General features: G+C 42.0%; 2 protein-coding genes across 2 annotated transcripts; one reads left to right on the top strand and one right to left on the bottom strand.

Annotated features, from left to right (window-relative positions):
- The first annotated feature begins 1,326 nt into the window (after window positions 1-1,326).
- Window positions 1,327-9,746, top strand: TUBB1 (tubulin beta 1 class VI). The gene is made up of 4 exons (XM_074969758.1): window positions 1,327-1,481; window positions 3,978-4,086; window positions 4,603-4,713; window positions 6,351-9,746. The coding sequence occupies exons 1-4, from the start codon at window positions 1,425-1,427 to the stop codon at window positions 7,433-7,435; spliced, it is 1,362 nt and encodes a 453-aa protein (XP_074825859.1). The 5' UTR covers window positions 1,327-1,424; the 3' UTR covers window positions 7,436-9,746.
- Window positions 9,747-12,778: 3,032 nt separating this feature from the next.
- ATP5F1E (ATP synthase F1 subunit epsilon) lies at window positions 12,779-15,146 on the bottom strand. The gene is made up of 3 exons (XM_074969759.1): window positions 14,987-15,146; window positions 14,231-14,357; window positions 12,779-12,933 (listed from the first exon to the last, which is right to left on the bottom strand). The coding sequence occupies exons 1-2, from the start codon at window positions 15,016-15,018 to the stop codon at window positions 14,234-14,236; spliced, it is 156 nt and encodes a 51-aa protein (XP_074825860.1). The 5' UTR covers window positions 15,019-15,146; the 3' UTR covers window positions 12,779-12,933; window positions 14,231-14,233.
- Window positions 15,147-17,465: the final 2,319 nt, after the last annotated feature.

Here is a 17,465-nt window from a genome sequence, read left to right as displayed (position 1 = left end):
TCCTAGCCAAATTCCTCGTGGGTGGCAGTAATGTCCCTGTGTTATAAGGAGGATTTCACAGCAGCCTTGTACAAATGTTCAGTACTTCATGGCAGTGTAACATGGATTATAGTAAGCCAATGAATAGCAATAAAACAAAACACCCCCATGCTTTGCCTCAGCATGTAACCCAAAGTGCTTCATAGGGTGAATACCAGTTACAACGTTAAAATATAAAATAGTTGCAGGGATGCGGGAGAGAGCGAGAGAGGTGCAGGCAAAAGAAATGAAGGCAAAATAGAGAGAGGTTGAGTATGTAATTGATTTTGGTTGTTCCCCTGCCTGGGGTATAGTAAATGAAGAGACTAAAACTGTAATTTTTAAGATAATTTAATTAAATTATTAAGGTCAGAGTTAAGGGTATGCATTACCAAGTGATTTTCAGTTCTTTGTGTTGTGCCCTGTGTTGTGCTGATAAAGTTGTTGAACTGAAAAATGTCAGAAGATATTGATATGGCTGAGTTGTGAGAGTAGTGGCCTAATGCTTGAAGGTCACTACTGGGTGTGAATGTTGCCTTAACTTAATTGTGGTGAGGAAACACACATATCTCTAAGTTAGCAAGGGTTTTTATGGGGACTATGTGTAATGTCTGGAGAAAGCAGCTGATTCTTTTGGACTCCAGCCCTTTCTCTTAAACAGAATAGTGCTATAAAGTCATGGATACTAGTTCTATTCAGACCATCATTTTAGGGATGTAAATAGCACTGGTGTTGGCAGATGTTTAGATTTCATCCTCACTGCTGCTCAGTATTTGGAGCTTTGTATTGTAGCGATGAGACTATATTTTAGTGAGTTATGGGCAACAGCCCACTATCAATCCATGCATGGCGCTCTCATTGAAATCCATGGGAGTTTTGCTTGAAGATTGATGAGAGGATGTGGCATTTAACAATCACACCTTTATTTCAGAAACAGATGAGGATTTGGCTTGAGTTTGTTTGCCTCTGTGTCTAAAGCAGTCTTAAGATAAGAGAGCCGCACTCCTTCAATATGGAATATAGGCACTTTTAGTGCCTCTGTGTCTGAACCGACACATTCCTCATGCCGCACAGAATTAACATTAGTTGAGGGAGAAGCAAATTCTTCCTCTCCACTTACTCTGCAACGTAAGTCTGATCGTACATTCCATACACAGGAAGAAAGCCCAGTGAATGGGAGTTTTGCCTATATGTACGCAGGCTTTGTTAATAGGAAGATGAGCATAACGTGTGGAGTTGGATACTCCCCTGAAGCTTGTTTGAGTGACGGCGTATAAAAACGGCCCCTTTTGAAATGAGTCCAGTGTGGCTGTAGCTGATACTGCAGGAGAGAGAGGGTTTCTGCCAGAGGCTGAGCCTAGAGGAACTGGAATAGGCTGTAGGCTGAACTTTCCAATCTACATAAAATGCGTGAAATTGTGCATCTTCAGATTGGCCAATGTGGAAACCAAGTTGGAGCTAAGGTGAGAATTGTTTTTCAGTAACCATCGTTAGTGGTAAATGATTTGGGACCATATGGGCAGTACAGGAGTGATTAAATACGGCCTGATGTGGGGTATCATGGAATTCTGTTCATAGGCAGCTTGAGAAGCATGAGAAGTGAAGGTGTAGGTTTTAATGTAATATGTACAAGCTTCTTCATCGGGCAACTGCAAGGGCTGAGCATAAAACATCTGCAATAGTTACGTGACGATCTGGTTAGGTGAAGATTATCAGCATTCAAGGGAACTCAGTCCTGCCAAAAAACATTGGAATGTGTGTGGGTAACCTATTTATACCAGTCTTGAAAAGTTCTCATGCAAATGTATTTGTCTAGCCAAATAATGTACTACCCCCCACACTCCATATGTTCCTGATCATAATAATTTATTTTAAAAGGTGTTTTACTTGACCTTAAAAAAAAATTACTTGACTTTGATAAATGAGTGAGTAGAATTTTCCCAGGTTGACAGACAGCAGAGTTAAGGTTCCAGTCTAAAACTCCCCTTACAAAAGACAAATAAATATATATTTATATTCACATAACTCTAAAACAACTGCATCAAGGACCAGAGTTCAGACCAAAAGCGATTAAAAAAAATCCTTAGATAAACTGATTCAACGATTTTTGAGAGATCTATATACATAGAGATACATACCCTGGAAATAGCTTCACAGAGATTGCTGTTAAAGCGCGTTGTAGGGTATAAGATGGCTAATTTTTCAATGACCTTTGAGTGTCATATACTGCACATAAAATGCTATACAGTAAGTACCCTGCTAATTAAATACAAGCATTAACGCAGATGCGGCAGTGATAGATGGCATAAAAAGTAGACAGAACAGACAGGGAACACCTCTTTGCAGCAATCTAGATGGGGATGATATTAATGAAGAGGTTGTAGTGTATCCTGAAGTTTTACTGCCCCGGGGCTTTAAGTGATGTTGTCAGCACTTAGGGTTAGGGTTCCTGCCATTACTTGTGACTGTAACTTATTTTGTTTGTATGTGAAGAAAGAAATATTATTTAAGCGTAAACCTATATCATAGGCTGTGATGGAAATGGTTATATATTGTGTTCACAGGCTATGGGAGAAATACTGTTTGTGCTGCATGACTTTTGCAGGAGTTTTTCTCTTTAGTAGGAGTCTATCAAAATGACGTGTGACAATTCAGAAAAATTAGCTTTTTAGCAGATGGATAAAACAGAAAGACTGGGCCTGGATTTCTCACCCATCCACAGTGCCCACTGACTTCTTTCCCTGGGAAATGCAGGACTAGTCCGAGAGGAAATATTTTCTGAATGAAAAAGTCAATGTGGCTTTTTAAAGGTGTATACACTTTACTCTCTCTCTTACACATCCACACATACTCAGAAACTCTGCTCTGCAAATTGCTGGTCTCTAGTAATGTTGGTGCAAAACACAATACAAGGGGCCATCATCTAGATTTGCTACATTTATAAATTTAAAATGAAGTTATGTGCTAAAGGCAAGAGACTTTTAAAATTAAACTAGCCTGCTCATGACAGAGGGTGTGACTGCATTAACACTGCTGTAGTGAGCTGCTTAGATAAGAGACTCCAGGGCTGGATGTATGCAGAGAGGTCTAGATTGGAGTTTTGCTAATTTTGTTTTTTGATGATCTGTTCCTGTATGCTCTGAGCGTGTTGCCTTCAAGTCTGCCTCTTAAAAGAAAGCCGTGTTTATTTTGAATAGTTATGGGCCAGAAGCAAACTCCAGATCCAAACACTGTCAAATGTGTATCACTAAACCTGCATTACTAAAATTAAATATGATTCATTAGGAAAAGTGAAATGGCTTAGAATGTAAACTCAAGCTTGAACTCTTGAATGTATTTTCTGCATCTGCATCCTAGAATCTGACAATTTCAATGCCAGACTCCTTATTCTATTATCTTCAGAGAAACCCAAACACAACTGCAGACCTAATGCCCATGCACAGCTACTTGGACTGTGTGTGCAACTGCATGTGGCAGTGATCACTTATGTAGCTAACTGGTCCCATTGGTTTGGTATTGAGAGGTATGCAAGCTACACCCAAGGAAAGGGTGACTGAGTTCTGGTTGTAATGTGTAAACTTGTCTGACTCAGTTAGAATTCCTTCGCACTCACTTCAGTTCTGGCCAATCCTCAAAAGCCACAGGCTGACCCTTACTGTATATGATCATATAGGCTGGGCCTGGTGCTACTTCCCTCAAAAATCAATGGGAGTCTTGCCATTGACTATAATGACCTTCTTTAGCCAACTTGCGCAGTTGATGCCTAGAACTGTAAACACATATCTGTTGACTTTTTGTGTGTGGCGCTTATGGATTTTGCTATTAATGCCTCTGATGCATTTCATATGAGGCTGCTTGTATTAGGTAAGATGTTTTCCCCCTTGTTGCAGTGTTTATAGGTAAATAGTGGGACTGAAGAATCGCTTACTTGATTGTATTTAGCCCTGTTTCCTTTTCAGTTCTGGGAAGTGATAAGTGATGAACATGGAATTGATGTCACTGGGAACTACCACGGTGATTCGCCACTGCAGCTTGAGAGAATTAATGTGTACTTCAACGAAGCTCATTGTAAGTGCTCAGGGTCTTTAATGGGTTGGCTGAGCAGATTCAACACGGGAGGGTTAAAATAAAAAACACTGTGGGTGGGTGGGATTTTCAAAGTCAGTGTTTTAGGAGCACAAGTCCCATTGCCAATTGGAATCGTTCTCCTAAGTTACTTTGGTGCTTTAGAAAAATACCACCCTGTGTCTTCTCTCCCTGTCGTGTAGTCCTAGCTTGTTCTTACAAATCAAAGCTCCCACTGAAATCAAGAAAAGTTTTCCCTATAAGCACTAGAGGAGTGGGCCCAATGTTGATTGACCAATGAGGGTTTTTCCAGGTTGTGACATTAGTTGATCTTCTGTAATTATTAAAGGGACTATCACTTCAATAGCATGGATTGCACTTTGCTCTGTTGTAGAAGGTAGAATTTTTGTAGAATGTGCTGACTGAAATGTCTAAACTGAGGAGATGTGATGTGATGTGATGGGGGTAAGATTTTGCCTGGCTACCTGTCAACATAGTCTTACTTTCCTTTTGCCACAGCCAAGAAGTTTGTGCCCCGTTCTATCTTGGTGGACTTGGAACCTGGAACCATGGACAGTGTACGATCCAGCAAAATAGGCCCACTCTTTCGACCTGACAATTTTATTCATGGTATGTGCAATATGTTGTTAATCATATAAATAGGACATTATGGGGACACTGCGAAGGTTGACAGACCCAGAATCCCAAACACAGGGTCTCCCTAAAATATATCGTTTTTGTTTGTTTGCTTGTTTTTAAAAGCATCCCTACATAAATCAAAACAGTATTCACCCTTAACAAAGAATTGCTACAATAGTGTTAGAGGGAGACCGTTATGGACAATTTTGTTTAAGTTTACGTCTGGGATAGTAATAAGAACTTAAATTGTTAAAACTGAATTTTTGAAATCTGATTCACTCTTCACTGTTAATTCTGTATGCATTTAATTCAATTAAAACAGACTAGTCAATTTCACTTTTCAGCCTTTGTCAGCTAATGCAATACTGCAATGACTGCGTCCCCCAAAATGCCTGGGAATGTTAAAATGCAAAAAAACAAAAACAAAACCCAACAACCCAGAACACTTTGCACAGGAATTTAAAACAAAATATTTCAAGAAATCATTTTTATTGTACCTTCAGATTTGTAAAACGGGTTTATACAAAACCTAAGTTTTAGAAACATATACAGATGCCAGTGGGTCTTTAAAATCCCAGCTGCTAAGCTAAGCAACGCATCCTATTCAAAACAAGTTTTTCAAAATCTTGGCAGAATTTGTCTTTTTAATGTCAAGAAGTCAAATAATTAGAAAATAGTGTGCAAAATGTTGCAATTAACACCTAAAATTACAAAGATTGGAAGAGATAAGCAGATAAAAATTTCTGTTTTTCTCAGTTTACTTTTTGCATTTGAAAACCCTTTGTATATAGTCAGTGTCCATATTTCCTCTGTTGTGTGTAGGGTCCTTTTCTCAGAGCAACGTGGAAGAGAAAACCATTTTTTTTAAATTGGAAAGTATGCCAATAAAGCCATAGTGAAAATATAACATTCTGGGGAATAAGTAACATTCTGAATGTTTTTAGTTGCAGAAATAGTTAGGGTATTATGATTAAGGAGAGGTTTAGAGGGTTATTGAAAATCAAGATACAGGAGTTTTACCCTGGAATGGTTCTGGGTTCACAAAAGGGATGAGTCATAGATATTTTGTATCTGAAAAAGTTTAATAAATTCCCATTTTTTATCTGTATTTGAAATGCAGCAACTTGTGCTAGTGCTATTGGAAACTTTGAGTGTGTAAGCAGCACGTAATAAAGAATTGTGTTACTATTGAAAATGGTAGCAATTTTGTATGAATTTAGAAATTTAGCAACTAACAGCAGAACTGTGTTAAAATTCAAAAGAAGATAAATAGCAAAATAAGGAAATTCCATTTCTTCATAACAATTTTGGAGGAAACATATCAGTTTGTTGACTCTTTCCTGAACTGAATGTGGAAGAGAGGTGTGCAATTGCATATATGGAGTTTGTCCAACCCAAGTTTTCCCAGATTCAGTGAATGCACATTACTCCTTAGTCAATGGGAATGATTAGACACTGGCCTCTTTAGAACATCTTTTTTTGTATTTGTGGGCAGTTATGATGTCTGTCCACTATGTCATTTGTTCTATGGCCTTTCTACATCTGTCAGTATTTGGCAGCATTTATTAATGACTTTTTACATTTGGCTTGGTAACTTTGTGGCTGGTTTTCTGTAATTATATTCACAGGTAATTCAGGTGCTGGCAACAACTGGGCTAAAGGCCATTACACAGAAGGAGCTGAGCTGATTGACAGTGTAATGGATGTGGTCAGGAATGAGTGTGAGAGCTGTGATTGCCTGCAGGGGTTTCAGCTCATCCATTCACTTGGAGGAGGCACAGGATCTGGTATGGGCACACTCCTTATCAACAAAATCAGAGAAGAATACCCTGATAGGATTATTAATACTTTCAGCGTAGTGCCTTCACCCAAAGTATCAGACACAGTTGTAGAGCCATATAATGCCATACTGTCTATCCACCAGCTGATAGAGAACACAGATGACACCTTTTGTATTGACAATGAAGCTCTGTACGACATATGCTTTAGAACCCTAAAGCTCCGCAGCCCCACCTATGGTGACCTCAACCATCTGGTGTCCCTGACCATGAGTGGCGTCACCACCTCAGTCCGTTTTCCTGGTCAACTCAATGCAGATCTGAGGAAGCTGGCTGTCAACATGGTGCCTTTCCCTCGCCTGCACTTCTTTATGCCTGGCTTTGCTCCACTGACAGCTCGAGGCAGTCAGCAATACAGAGCCCTCTCGGTCCCAGAGCTTACCCAACAAATGTTTGATGCACGGAACATGATGGCAGCCTGTGACCCTCGTCATGGACGCTATTTGACTGTGGCATGCATCTTCAGAGGCCAGATGTCTACCAGAGAAGTGGATGAACAGTTGCTGGCTATCCAGACCAAAGATAGTGCCTACTTTGTGGAGTGGATCCCTAACAATGTGAAAGTGGCAGTGTGTGACATACCACCACGAGGGCTGAAGATGGCAGCCACCTTTATAGGCAACAACACAGCCATCCAAGAGCTCTTCATTAGAGTTTCTGAACAGTTCTCAGCTATGTTCAGACGGAAAGCATTTCTCCACTGGTATACTGGTGAAGGTATGGATGAGATGGAGTTTTCTGAAGCAGAAGGCAATACCAATGACTTGGTGTCTGAGTACCAACAGTATCAGGATGCCTCAGGAGATGTAGATGAATATAAAGAGGTAGAAGTGGAAGTTAACCAAGAACAAGAAACACTTGAAAAAGATTTTTAATATCAGAACACTATCCAAGAACACTTACTGAATGTACATCCTCTATTAAAAAGTAATACTCACCTACCTATCTGAAGGGAGAACTCTTAAAAGTATCTACTTTTCTCTATATTAAATCAAAGCATATCCACTGTATATATGAGTATAAAGTATTGTGACGCTGAAATTAACACCCATGGTGCCTTTTCCTCGTAAACAATGTCTGGTACAGCAAACCCCACAAAAATAACAACCACGAGAGCAAGTTGTGCTATGTCAGCCATCTTCACAATTCACTAGCTTTTAGAATGGTATAGTCAGATTCTGAATGTAACAGCGTGTTGTGTGTGACAAAAGTCATGACAATGAGTGTTGGTGTAATATGCTCTAAACTGTCATAACGTTTATTTATTCTCAGGCAAATGCAGATTTAGGTTTTACATTTGGGAATTTTAGAAGCATACATGTGTATTTATCCATCAGGTTATAACAGTAAGTACCTATTTTGTTCTGCACACCAATCAGCAAGCTGAATCAGTGTTTGTTAAGGAGTGTAGAAAAAAGTTTTAAGGTACCTTCTAAAACATTTCTTAACAGATTGAAAGAGTATTAACCAATAACATCACTTTCTTTTAGTTTTATATTATGGAAGATTTTTTGTATTCACAATGTTTTTATATTTCATCTTCAATTACATATTTAGAGTGGTTTATATTAGCTCATAGTTTTGTGAACTTTATCTAGAAGTTTCTTTTGGTGCCTTCCCTCTCCCTTTAAAAAGTGTATTTATAACTTTTCCTCTTATCGTTTCATACAGTGAACTAAATAGAATGGTTTGCAGCTAGTTTGAGATGTAACCCCAATGTCACAATTCAGTTTACAAAATTTAGGAAAGTTAAAAACAACAATGCATCTCACTCAAAGACAGATCCTGTTGCTAGCCGTTGTGGTGGTGTTATCCATTCAATGCTATTTATAATATAGCAACTATTACTGTGGTGTTTTGATGTTTCCTGAATCATTCCCCCACTTTAAACGAATATTTAACAGTTTACTCAAATAATTTCTAAGAACTTTACAAGACTCTTTTGAAAATATTTTTCCTTGTCCATCAAATGTGCTTCATTAAAAGTTAAATCTCATAAAAAACAAATGTTTATGTTCCAGACAAATTTGAGCTTTTTTAAGTTATGCATTATTTAAATAAAAAGAAAAGACAAAAATTGTTAGGTCATTTCTTTCCCATCCTTTCAAGCTCTAACTTTGCCACTTGCTTGGAGATGAAATAATTAACTTTTCTAGGGTAGAACCTTAAAAGATGAATGCAAGTCCCATTAATATTCAATTCCACTTAACACATGAACACTTTAAAATCTTACAGCCAGTGGCTATTAGAATCAACTACAGAATCATAGTTCAGTTGTGTATGTTCTGAAAGTATTTTAAAAATGTGATTTCATCTGTCTTTTTATGGTCTGTACCAACGAACTGACTACATTCTCTTCCAATGAGAGGTGAATGGCAAGGTGACTTAACTAAGTCTTGCTGTGCAAATGGGTTACGACTATGTATGTAGATTACTCAGTCCCCACTGCGATGCTAAGAGTAGGGTAAGCCCCATCATGAATGGATAAAAGACATTTATTTTTCTCAGCCCAAACCACAAAACTTGGTTACTACTTATCTGGGAAATAAGACAATCGAGCCAGTTATCTGTGGAAGAGCCAGGTCTGACCTGTTTATAAGTCTCTTGCTTCAAATGCAGACAACATGGTCCACAGCATTCCCTCTGTCAGAAAAGAGTCATTAAACAAAAGGTGACATTTTCAAATGAGCCTGATTTAGGAGCACAAGTCCCAGTGGCTTGGGAAGAACTGCAACTTTCACCCAGTTTGTTCACTACATTGTGCTTTGTCTACACAGGGCTTTTCAAACACGTTAGCTAGCACATATTAGCAAACATCACAACTTTACATCCTAATCTAGAAAAAGTTTTAGGCTGTTTGGAAAATCCCAGCCAAAGTGTCTCTCTCTGAGCACTAAGCTTTTCACTCATACTCACTCCCAAGTCAGAAACCGAATCTGTACCATTACTCTTCTGAGCCACAGCTTAGGTTAGACTGAAAGTCTCCAAGGAACAGGTTCTCCTGCAGTAGTTCATTTGCGCAATGACCTGCTCTGTCACATCTAGACCTCTACTCTTTGGCCTTCTGTTTTGAGAAATGGAACTTGAACTTTGTCTAGATAACTGTATTACAAGCCAAGTAGCACTCTGAAGTTTATACATGCCTTTAAGGTAACTTTTTCCTTCTGTAAAAAATTCAAATACAAGGAACCAAGAACATTAAAAACTTGTTCAAGATTTGTGTACTGTCCAGAACAAAATGCTTGACGCTTCAGTTGCATTAGTCTGGTCATACAAGTGAACACACCCCAGTGACCCAGCTATTCTGTACACCTAAACTTGGACAATGTTACATAGCTCACACATTCTGTTGCTGAATGATTAACTTTGAAAGGACTCCTGTAGCAAAGAGATAAGTAACAAGTTAGGAGTATGAAAGCCTCAATGACACTGAATTATTTTTAAAGATGCTGTCTTTTAATGAAAACTAGTTGTTCTACTTAGTGACAATTCTGCATATGCTATTTCCATTTTCCTATCATTATATGCGAACAGGAATAGCTGAACAAAGTCAGAATCTTAGATGGCGTGTATCTATTTCATCTGAATTAGGATAGGTTAGCAAAGTTGTGGGCCATACAGTCCACCTCTGTTGGGAGAGCCACATTCTAGCTGAGACACCCCTTTGCAGTTTGCTATTTCCCCTTTACTCCCATACTGCTCTATTTTTGGTGAACACATTTGAGTATCCTATCCTTTTATGACTGTCATTACTGTCGGTGAAACTGTGTCAACTTACAAGAAATGACCCATAGAATTGGTTGTGGTGTATACCCCACCTTCCTGTTATTCTGCCCACACAATGATGTGTGAGTGCTGACGAATGTTCAAGTATTAAAGATAGGACCAGAGCATCAGATGTTATTAAATTTATATAGAACATTTGTACCTTTAGAGACTAGACAACTAGACTCTGGGGGAAGGGGTAGTAACGGAATGGTACAAAAAAACCTCGGGCACTGTACTTAGTACTGGGGTTGTCAGAGTTGTGATTTCAGTAACAAAAAAACATGAGATGCACTTTATTAGTCAAATTCATGTTTTGTCACCTTCTACTGGAACATTGTGGGTTCTTACTGTTTCCTGTAGCTACAATAAAAAGGTTAGCTGATCGATGGTAGGGCCACTCAACCACCATGGAAACCTCCTCCCCATAGTGTCTTTCTAACTGCCCCATAAAACATAGCAACCCAGAAGAAAGATTCAGCAAGTGTGGCAAAAAATACCATGTACAAGGCACCCATAATTTTCAAGTGTTTGAGTAGAGTTTAACTGTGATTGTTGCATAAATTTCAAGAGAAAAAAAAAAAAAGTGAGATTTTAAAAAGCAAGCAAAGTGTCTTAGAACAGGGCTGGGCAAACTACGGTCTGCACCACGCGGCTCGGCCCCGCTCCAGCCAGGGAACTGGGTCGGTGGCTGGACCACACAGCTTGGCCCTGCTCTGGCCAAGGTGCTGGGTCGGAGGTCAGATCACACAGCTTGGCCCCACTCCAGCCACAGGATGAGGGCCGCCCCACGCAGCTTGGCCCTGCTCTGGTGCTCCAGCTGGGGGCCACACCACATGGCTCCTGGAAGCCGTGGCATTAACCCGCTCCGGCTCCTACATGCTCCAATGGGAGCTGAAGGGGCAGTGCCAGCGGATGGGGCAGCGTGCAGAGCCACCTGGCTGCACCAGAGCCAGAGAAGGGATATGCCACCGCTTCTGGGAGCCGCTTGAGGTAAGCACTGCTCGGATCCTGCGCCTCTCTCCACGCCCCAACCCCCTGCCCCAGCCCTGATCCCCCTCCTGCTCTCTAAGCCCCTCAATCCCAGCCTGGAGCACGCTCCTGCACACCAAACCTCTCATCCCAAGACCCACCCAAGCCCACACCCCCAGCTGGAACCTACACCCCTTCCTGTACCCCAGCCCCATAACCCTCCTCCCCTCCAAACCCCTCAGTCCCAGCCCAGAGCACCCTCCTACACCCCAAACTCATCCTCATTCAAGTCTATGAGCTTGAATTGTTTCCACATTGACTGCTTTTTAAAAATAATTGCAATTTGGTAAAATTCTTGTGTCTTCAATAGCATGCCTGGAATTTTTTCTTTTTAAACATTTCTAGAATTTTCTGCTTCCTTGCCGAGGTTTTTAAACAGACTTTTCCCGCAAGGAACAGTTCTTAGGGCCACACACATTTTGTGCACATACATAACCTCAATCCTGACCTCACTTGCTGAGCAACCTGGAAAGTAGATATCTATGCAGTGAAAGGGGCTTCCTTGGGAGTTTGCAGAGAAAAGGCCCCTTTCCCTATGTAGGCATTCTGGGAAAGAGGACACCCTCCTGGTTCCAAACTCAGAAACAGTAATGCTATTGCTGTTACTTATGAACACCCTTTAGTACAATCCAGAAAAACAGGAGAGCTCCTTTCAGACCAAGGAATGAAAGTAATGTTCAACATATGAAATCCCTTCAGAGGAAACTAAAGTACGCTAACGGAATGGTTTCCATTTCTTTCCATACACAGCTATGACACTTGTCAATAGAAGACTGTAACAGGTGTTAAGCTGAAGAAAATTATAACCTTCAGAGGAAATTTGGTCTTTAGATATCACACATTTTAGAACTATTAATGTGTCCAAAAATTTACCATTTCTTGAATGTCGAAGTTTGTTTAATGCTTGCAGTGAATTGGGAACATCAAGTCCTAAAGATAATCTGTGAAGAACCTGGATTTGTGCCTTTATTTTCCCCCCTGGTTTTTTTACTTTCAAAATACCAGGAATGTCAACTCTGGTATCCTTGGGCTTTGGTAGTAGACTTGTTGGGAGTGAAGGGGTATCACAGAACATGTTTATTGTGAGCTCCTCAAAGGAGATAGATGCCTTTTTGTAAAGATTGAATGCCTTTCTCCAAGATGTTCATTAGTCACTGAAGGTAAGTAGTTGAGTAGTCTAACCAAAAAAACCCTCTTCCCCTCTCAGCTTTTATTAAACTCCTCAAATTCACCATTTTATTCATTTTGCAGTAATTAAGCCATCTAGAGTAGATGGAGCATGAATTTCCAATATAAAAGCCACTAAAATTTCCTCTAAGAAGAAGTCTAATAATTTGTCTCACACACAAAAGTAAAAGTAAATGCCCCTTCCAAAGATAGTAACTCATGCTTTCAAAGAGAAACCACAATAGCTTCTATGGTCATAGTGAACTAACAGTTCAGTTTATTAGCATGTTGATTTACACATGCAGACAGATTTTATAGCTAACATGGAGAGACTACATTGCACATCTGCAGACCCATAACCTTGTCTTCACTTGATAGTTTGTCCATACAGTTCATCACAGGGTCAATCCTATGAGAGATTTAAAGAACATAATAAGTCTCACTAGCTCAATGAACAATGATTTATTCAACATGGAACAGCATCAACATAAAGAGACCCACCCATGAATACGACACTGAGTGGTCAGGGCACTCAACTGTTCAAATCCCTGCTCCAATTTGGGGATTCAAACTAGGAGCTCCCACCTCCCAAGTAAGTGCCCAATTTGTAAATCTAGCCCTTTGTGTTCAGAGGACAATAATACACTAAGACTGAAGTTATTTACTTTGTCAACCTTTGTAACAGATGATCCTAGTTCAGTTGTTTGTATTTCAGTTTTTACATTTATCTGCAAATTTTTAGATAACATTGCTCCAACTTCTTGAATAGTGACACTATGCAGACATGGTTACTATCAACATAAATACAATGGAAGTTTTGCCCATGATGCTGAAGGAAAACATGGCACCTTTACTGAGAAAGATAGATATCTCAGACTGCAGTTCTAGTCACATGACTTCATGTATTCTTTGGCCTGTTTTGACTAGCCAGGCTAAACCAGACACACACACACTAGATTTCTCATCAATAGTCATTCCAGTCCATAGATAGCTGGAAAAACACATCTTTAATTGCTTGCAGTGTACATACCCTTACAAGTGAAGGGACAAGTAGTATCCACCTTTCACAAGCATAAAACATTTGCTCAACAGAAAAACAATGTAGGGGAGATTAAGTTGCCTGTTAACTCTTCCCCAGATGGTTATTTAGGAATGAACTTTGGCTCTGTTTGCTAGGTTGGGCAGGGGGTAGGGCGGGGCAGAGTTTAGATTCCAAATCAATTGCTTGGTCTTGTTCAAATGAAGTGGAGAAACTCTAAAACAAAACAAAACACACAAGAGGGGAACCCCCCCCCCAAACAAAACAGCTATTCAAGCGAAAACCTTTTAAGCCGCCTGTAACAGTTTGACCCAACCAGACACAAATAGAACTCAAAGTCCCCACAGCCTAAACTCTTGTTTGAGGGCTGAGAGGATCTCATTTTACTGAGCTGAGATTAAATAGTTTCCTCCTATCCCTGAACCAACTGGTAGTCCAAGAAATCTGCACACAGCTCCAACATGCTACTCAACAGCCTATGCAACCAGTCTTATGCACTAAGATCTGGGCTACACTTTCTGCACAGTGTACAAGCTACTTGCAGGTTTTAGATTGTTGTTAACCTGAAAGGTAATATGAGAGGATTCCTCAATATCACTCACCTTGAGAAGAAGTTAGGAACCTATAATAAGGGATCCAAAAAACCCTTCCCATACTATTTACTTACATCTTACTCCTTTTTAGGTTTCACTATTTTTATAGTGGCCACAGCAGCTTTTTCTGCCTCAGCTTTGTATTGTGGTTTCATTGCTGCTCTGACAGCCTTGGCACAGATCTGGGAATAGCGGATGTAGCTGAAAAGAGGAAACAAAAGGATGAAAATCAGGCGGGGCCCAAGAATTAACATAATCAGCTCCAGGGACTCTAACAGCAGCCGAAGGTGCTGCCAACAACTGTACTGCCACGTTTTTAGGCAGTTCCCTCTGTTGCGGGCCCTTCCTGGCGAGGGCCCCTCCTCTGCCTGGTGAGGAGCCAGAACATCGCCGGTCAGTGGGTGTGATCGCACGGGGGGGGACGGGGAGGACAGGCTCTCGCCGTTGGCCCCACGAGGCCAACAGGGCTGAAGCTAGGGGTGTGGCAGCACCTCCTGGCTCGAAATTGTTTCCATCGCATACAGGGTTTGCGCTTTCCTTCAATGGCTCTCAGCTCCCTCGCTACAGAATTTGTTCCAGGGCAACACCCAGGACCGCTCCCTAGCTCGGCAGCGGCCAGGCGGGGCTCCCAACCTCGGCTCTCCAGGGGCCTCCTCCCCGCCGCGCCTGGACCCCAGGCGGCCACGGGGCACCCCTCCGCTCGGGGACACTGAGGAGCCGCTGCCCCACTAGCGTCTGAGGCGCCTTCGAGCCAGGCCTCAGCGCTCCCCCCGCAGCCGCAGGAGACGGGGGTATAAGGCAGGCGCGGGCTGGCCGCGAGCAGCCGGTACCTGAGCCCGGCCTGTCTCCAGTACGCCACCATGGCTGCGGTTCCGGGGCCTCAGGGCGCGAGCAGCCGAGACCCCCAAGCACCAAGGTCAGCGCGCACCGGAAGAGAAAAGGCCGAGGAACTCGCCGGTAACCAATCAGAAGCCGTCCCATTTCACCAATCAAAGTTTACATCACCTCAAGGAACTCGGCCAATCGCGGCCAACTAGCTCTTCCCACCAATCACAACACGATTCCCCTGTGCCGCCAATCAGAGTGCGGAGTGACCTGGCACCGCCCCGTTTGCTGCCAGGTTTGGCCGCAAAGCGGTGCGGGCGGGAGGCAGGTGGGCGCTCGTGGCCAACCGGCGGCCCCTGACGGGCCTGGGTGTGCGGCTGCGGCGGCAAGAAATCCCCGGCATAGCACCTGTGGCACCGCCCAGCCACCACGGGTCGCGCCCCGAGCCCCTGCAGGCGAAATCTCACCGAGGCTGAGCCAGTCAGCGCAGGGGTGGGGTTTGCCCCCAGCGCTAGCCCCGAGTGGGCCTGCCCCAAGCCCCGCTCAGTCCAGGCGGAGCGCCACCTCCACAGCCCTGGCTAGGTCGTGCGAACACGATAACCCCCGCACGGGCATCGTTAACCTAAAACCCCACACTTCTGTCTGAAATCTGCCTCGCCTACTGCTGCCCCAGGTGACACCCAAGATCTCTGTCACTGAACGAGATTAGGGGAAAACATCCCTCCCTTTCTGTTTCTTGGTGCATTCAAGAATGCCTTGGGGGCAGTCAGTGCCACTCTTCCCTGATCAATGGCCAATTAGGACCTGATTCCGGGTTTCATAAAGCCAAAGGAGGCCCACCTGCAGGGAACAGTTTACAGGATCAGGGCCTTTTCCCCCTGTTGCTTTGTGTGGGCCTTTAACACAACAACCAGAGAGAGAGGGGAAAAAAACCACACTAAAATTGGGGAAGGGGATGTAAGGGTAGGTGTAGTATCCAGAACTCTCTTGAAGTTGACTAGATTTCAAGTTGACTGTTCACTGAAGAATATATTTTTATGAAAATGTTTTCTAATGTTCAACAATCTGGGGGTATTGTTAACCCTAGACACCACAGCCCCACTCCTGACAACTGTCTCTGGGCTGGCAGACCTCTGACCTGCATAGGTTTCAGAGTAGCAGCCCTGTTAGTCTGTATCTGCAAAAAGAAAAGGAGTACTTGTAGCACCTTAGAGACTAACAAATTTATTTGAGCATAAGCTGTAGCTCACGAAAGCTTATGCTCAGATAAATATGTTAGTCTCTAAGGTGCCACAAGTACTCCCTTTCTTTTTGCTGACCTGCACAATGTTTCAAACACTAATGGGGTGCTACATGAGTTCAGAGGTCTGTCTCAAGGGAACCAGTTTCAGGATCAGGGCCTTGGTTTTTCATTTCTAAAACCACTGCCAGTAACTTGCTTGAAAATCACCAAAAGTTAGGACAAAATAAAACAGAAAGGAAACCTTAATTATTTTCTACAAGGCTGGAGAACAGTTGATGGTCTTATTCATCATCACATAATGGCATTTTACATTTATATAACACCTTTCAGTAGGGTTTTAGGTTACAACTGACTAAAATATAGCTGAAGCAAACATCTGAGATATGCTTTTATAAAATGCACATAACCCACGCCCAGATAATCATATCTGAAGAGCTGAAAATTGTTAGCAAAGGTGTCTGCAGACCCTAAAATTCTCCCACACTCACAGACCTCATCCTTGGGAAAGTGAGGCTTTAAAAGGGTCCTCCTTTATATATAACAAAAGAAAGCTGTCTTTTTAATATTTGTATACTCCTGAAAACTATACCCATCATTTGCCTAAACATAGACATGGAAAGGAGGGAAAATATATACCACTAACCTGAAACCCTAATTTAATCATTTTCTACAGTGGCCTGAAAACAGTGGGTTACTTTACATATATAACAACAATAATTTAAAAAAAGATGGATGCAAGCACGCCCTCCTGCAAATTGAAGGTCAGAAATTTGAGGATGAATCTCTGAGCTTTCCTCATGGAGCCTGAGCCAAAGCTCATGTAAATCAATGGGCTTTGGATCAGACCCATGGAATTCTTCCACTAAGGTATGTGCATGTGAGTCTCCCACCCCAAAAACAAAACAAAAAATTATGGGTCCCTTTGGATCAACATAAGTGTTAGGGAATCCCTGAAGACCTGTGCCATTCATGCAGATTCACTGTTCTTCCATGGCTATTCTGGGCTATCCTGCAGTCTGTCTCCATAGAAGCTACACTGCAAAAATTTCCTCAGTAGAGACTGCTCCTTAGAATGCCTTTAAAGGAAACTTCTCAAGTGTGAACTGGCTCCACTATGAAGTGAAGCCTCAAGCAGATTTACTGCTGGTTGCCTTCCGAGATGACATATGCATGTTTGCCTGCTCCCGGTGCAGGGGTCCTGGGAAGGGGCAGAGACGGTGCTATGGAGATGGATTTAAACT

Source organism: Natator depressus, chromosome 13 (assembly GCF_965152275.1).
Source record: "Natator depressus isolate rNatDep1 chromosome 13, rNatDep2.hap1, whole genome shotgun sequence".
In the NCBI taxonomy this organism is placed as follows: Eukaryota; Metazoa; Chordata; order Testudines; family Cheloniidae; genus Natator; species Natator depressus.
The sequence above is the reverse complement of the archived record's forward strand: the minus strand, read 5'-3'. Positions and strand labels throughout refer to the sequence as shown.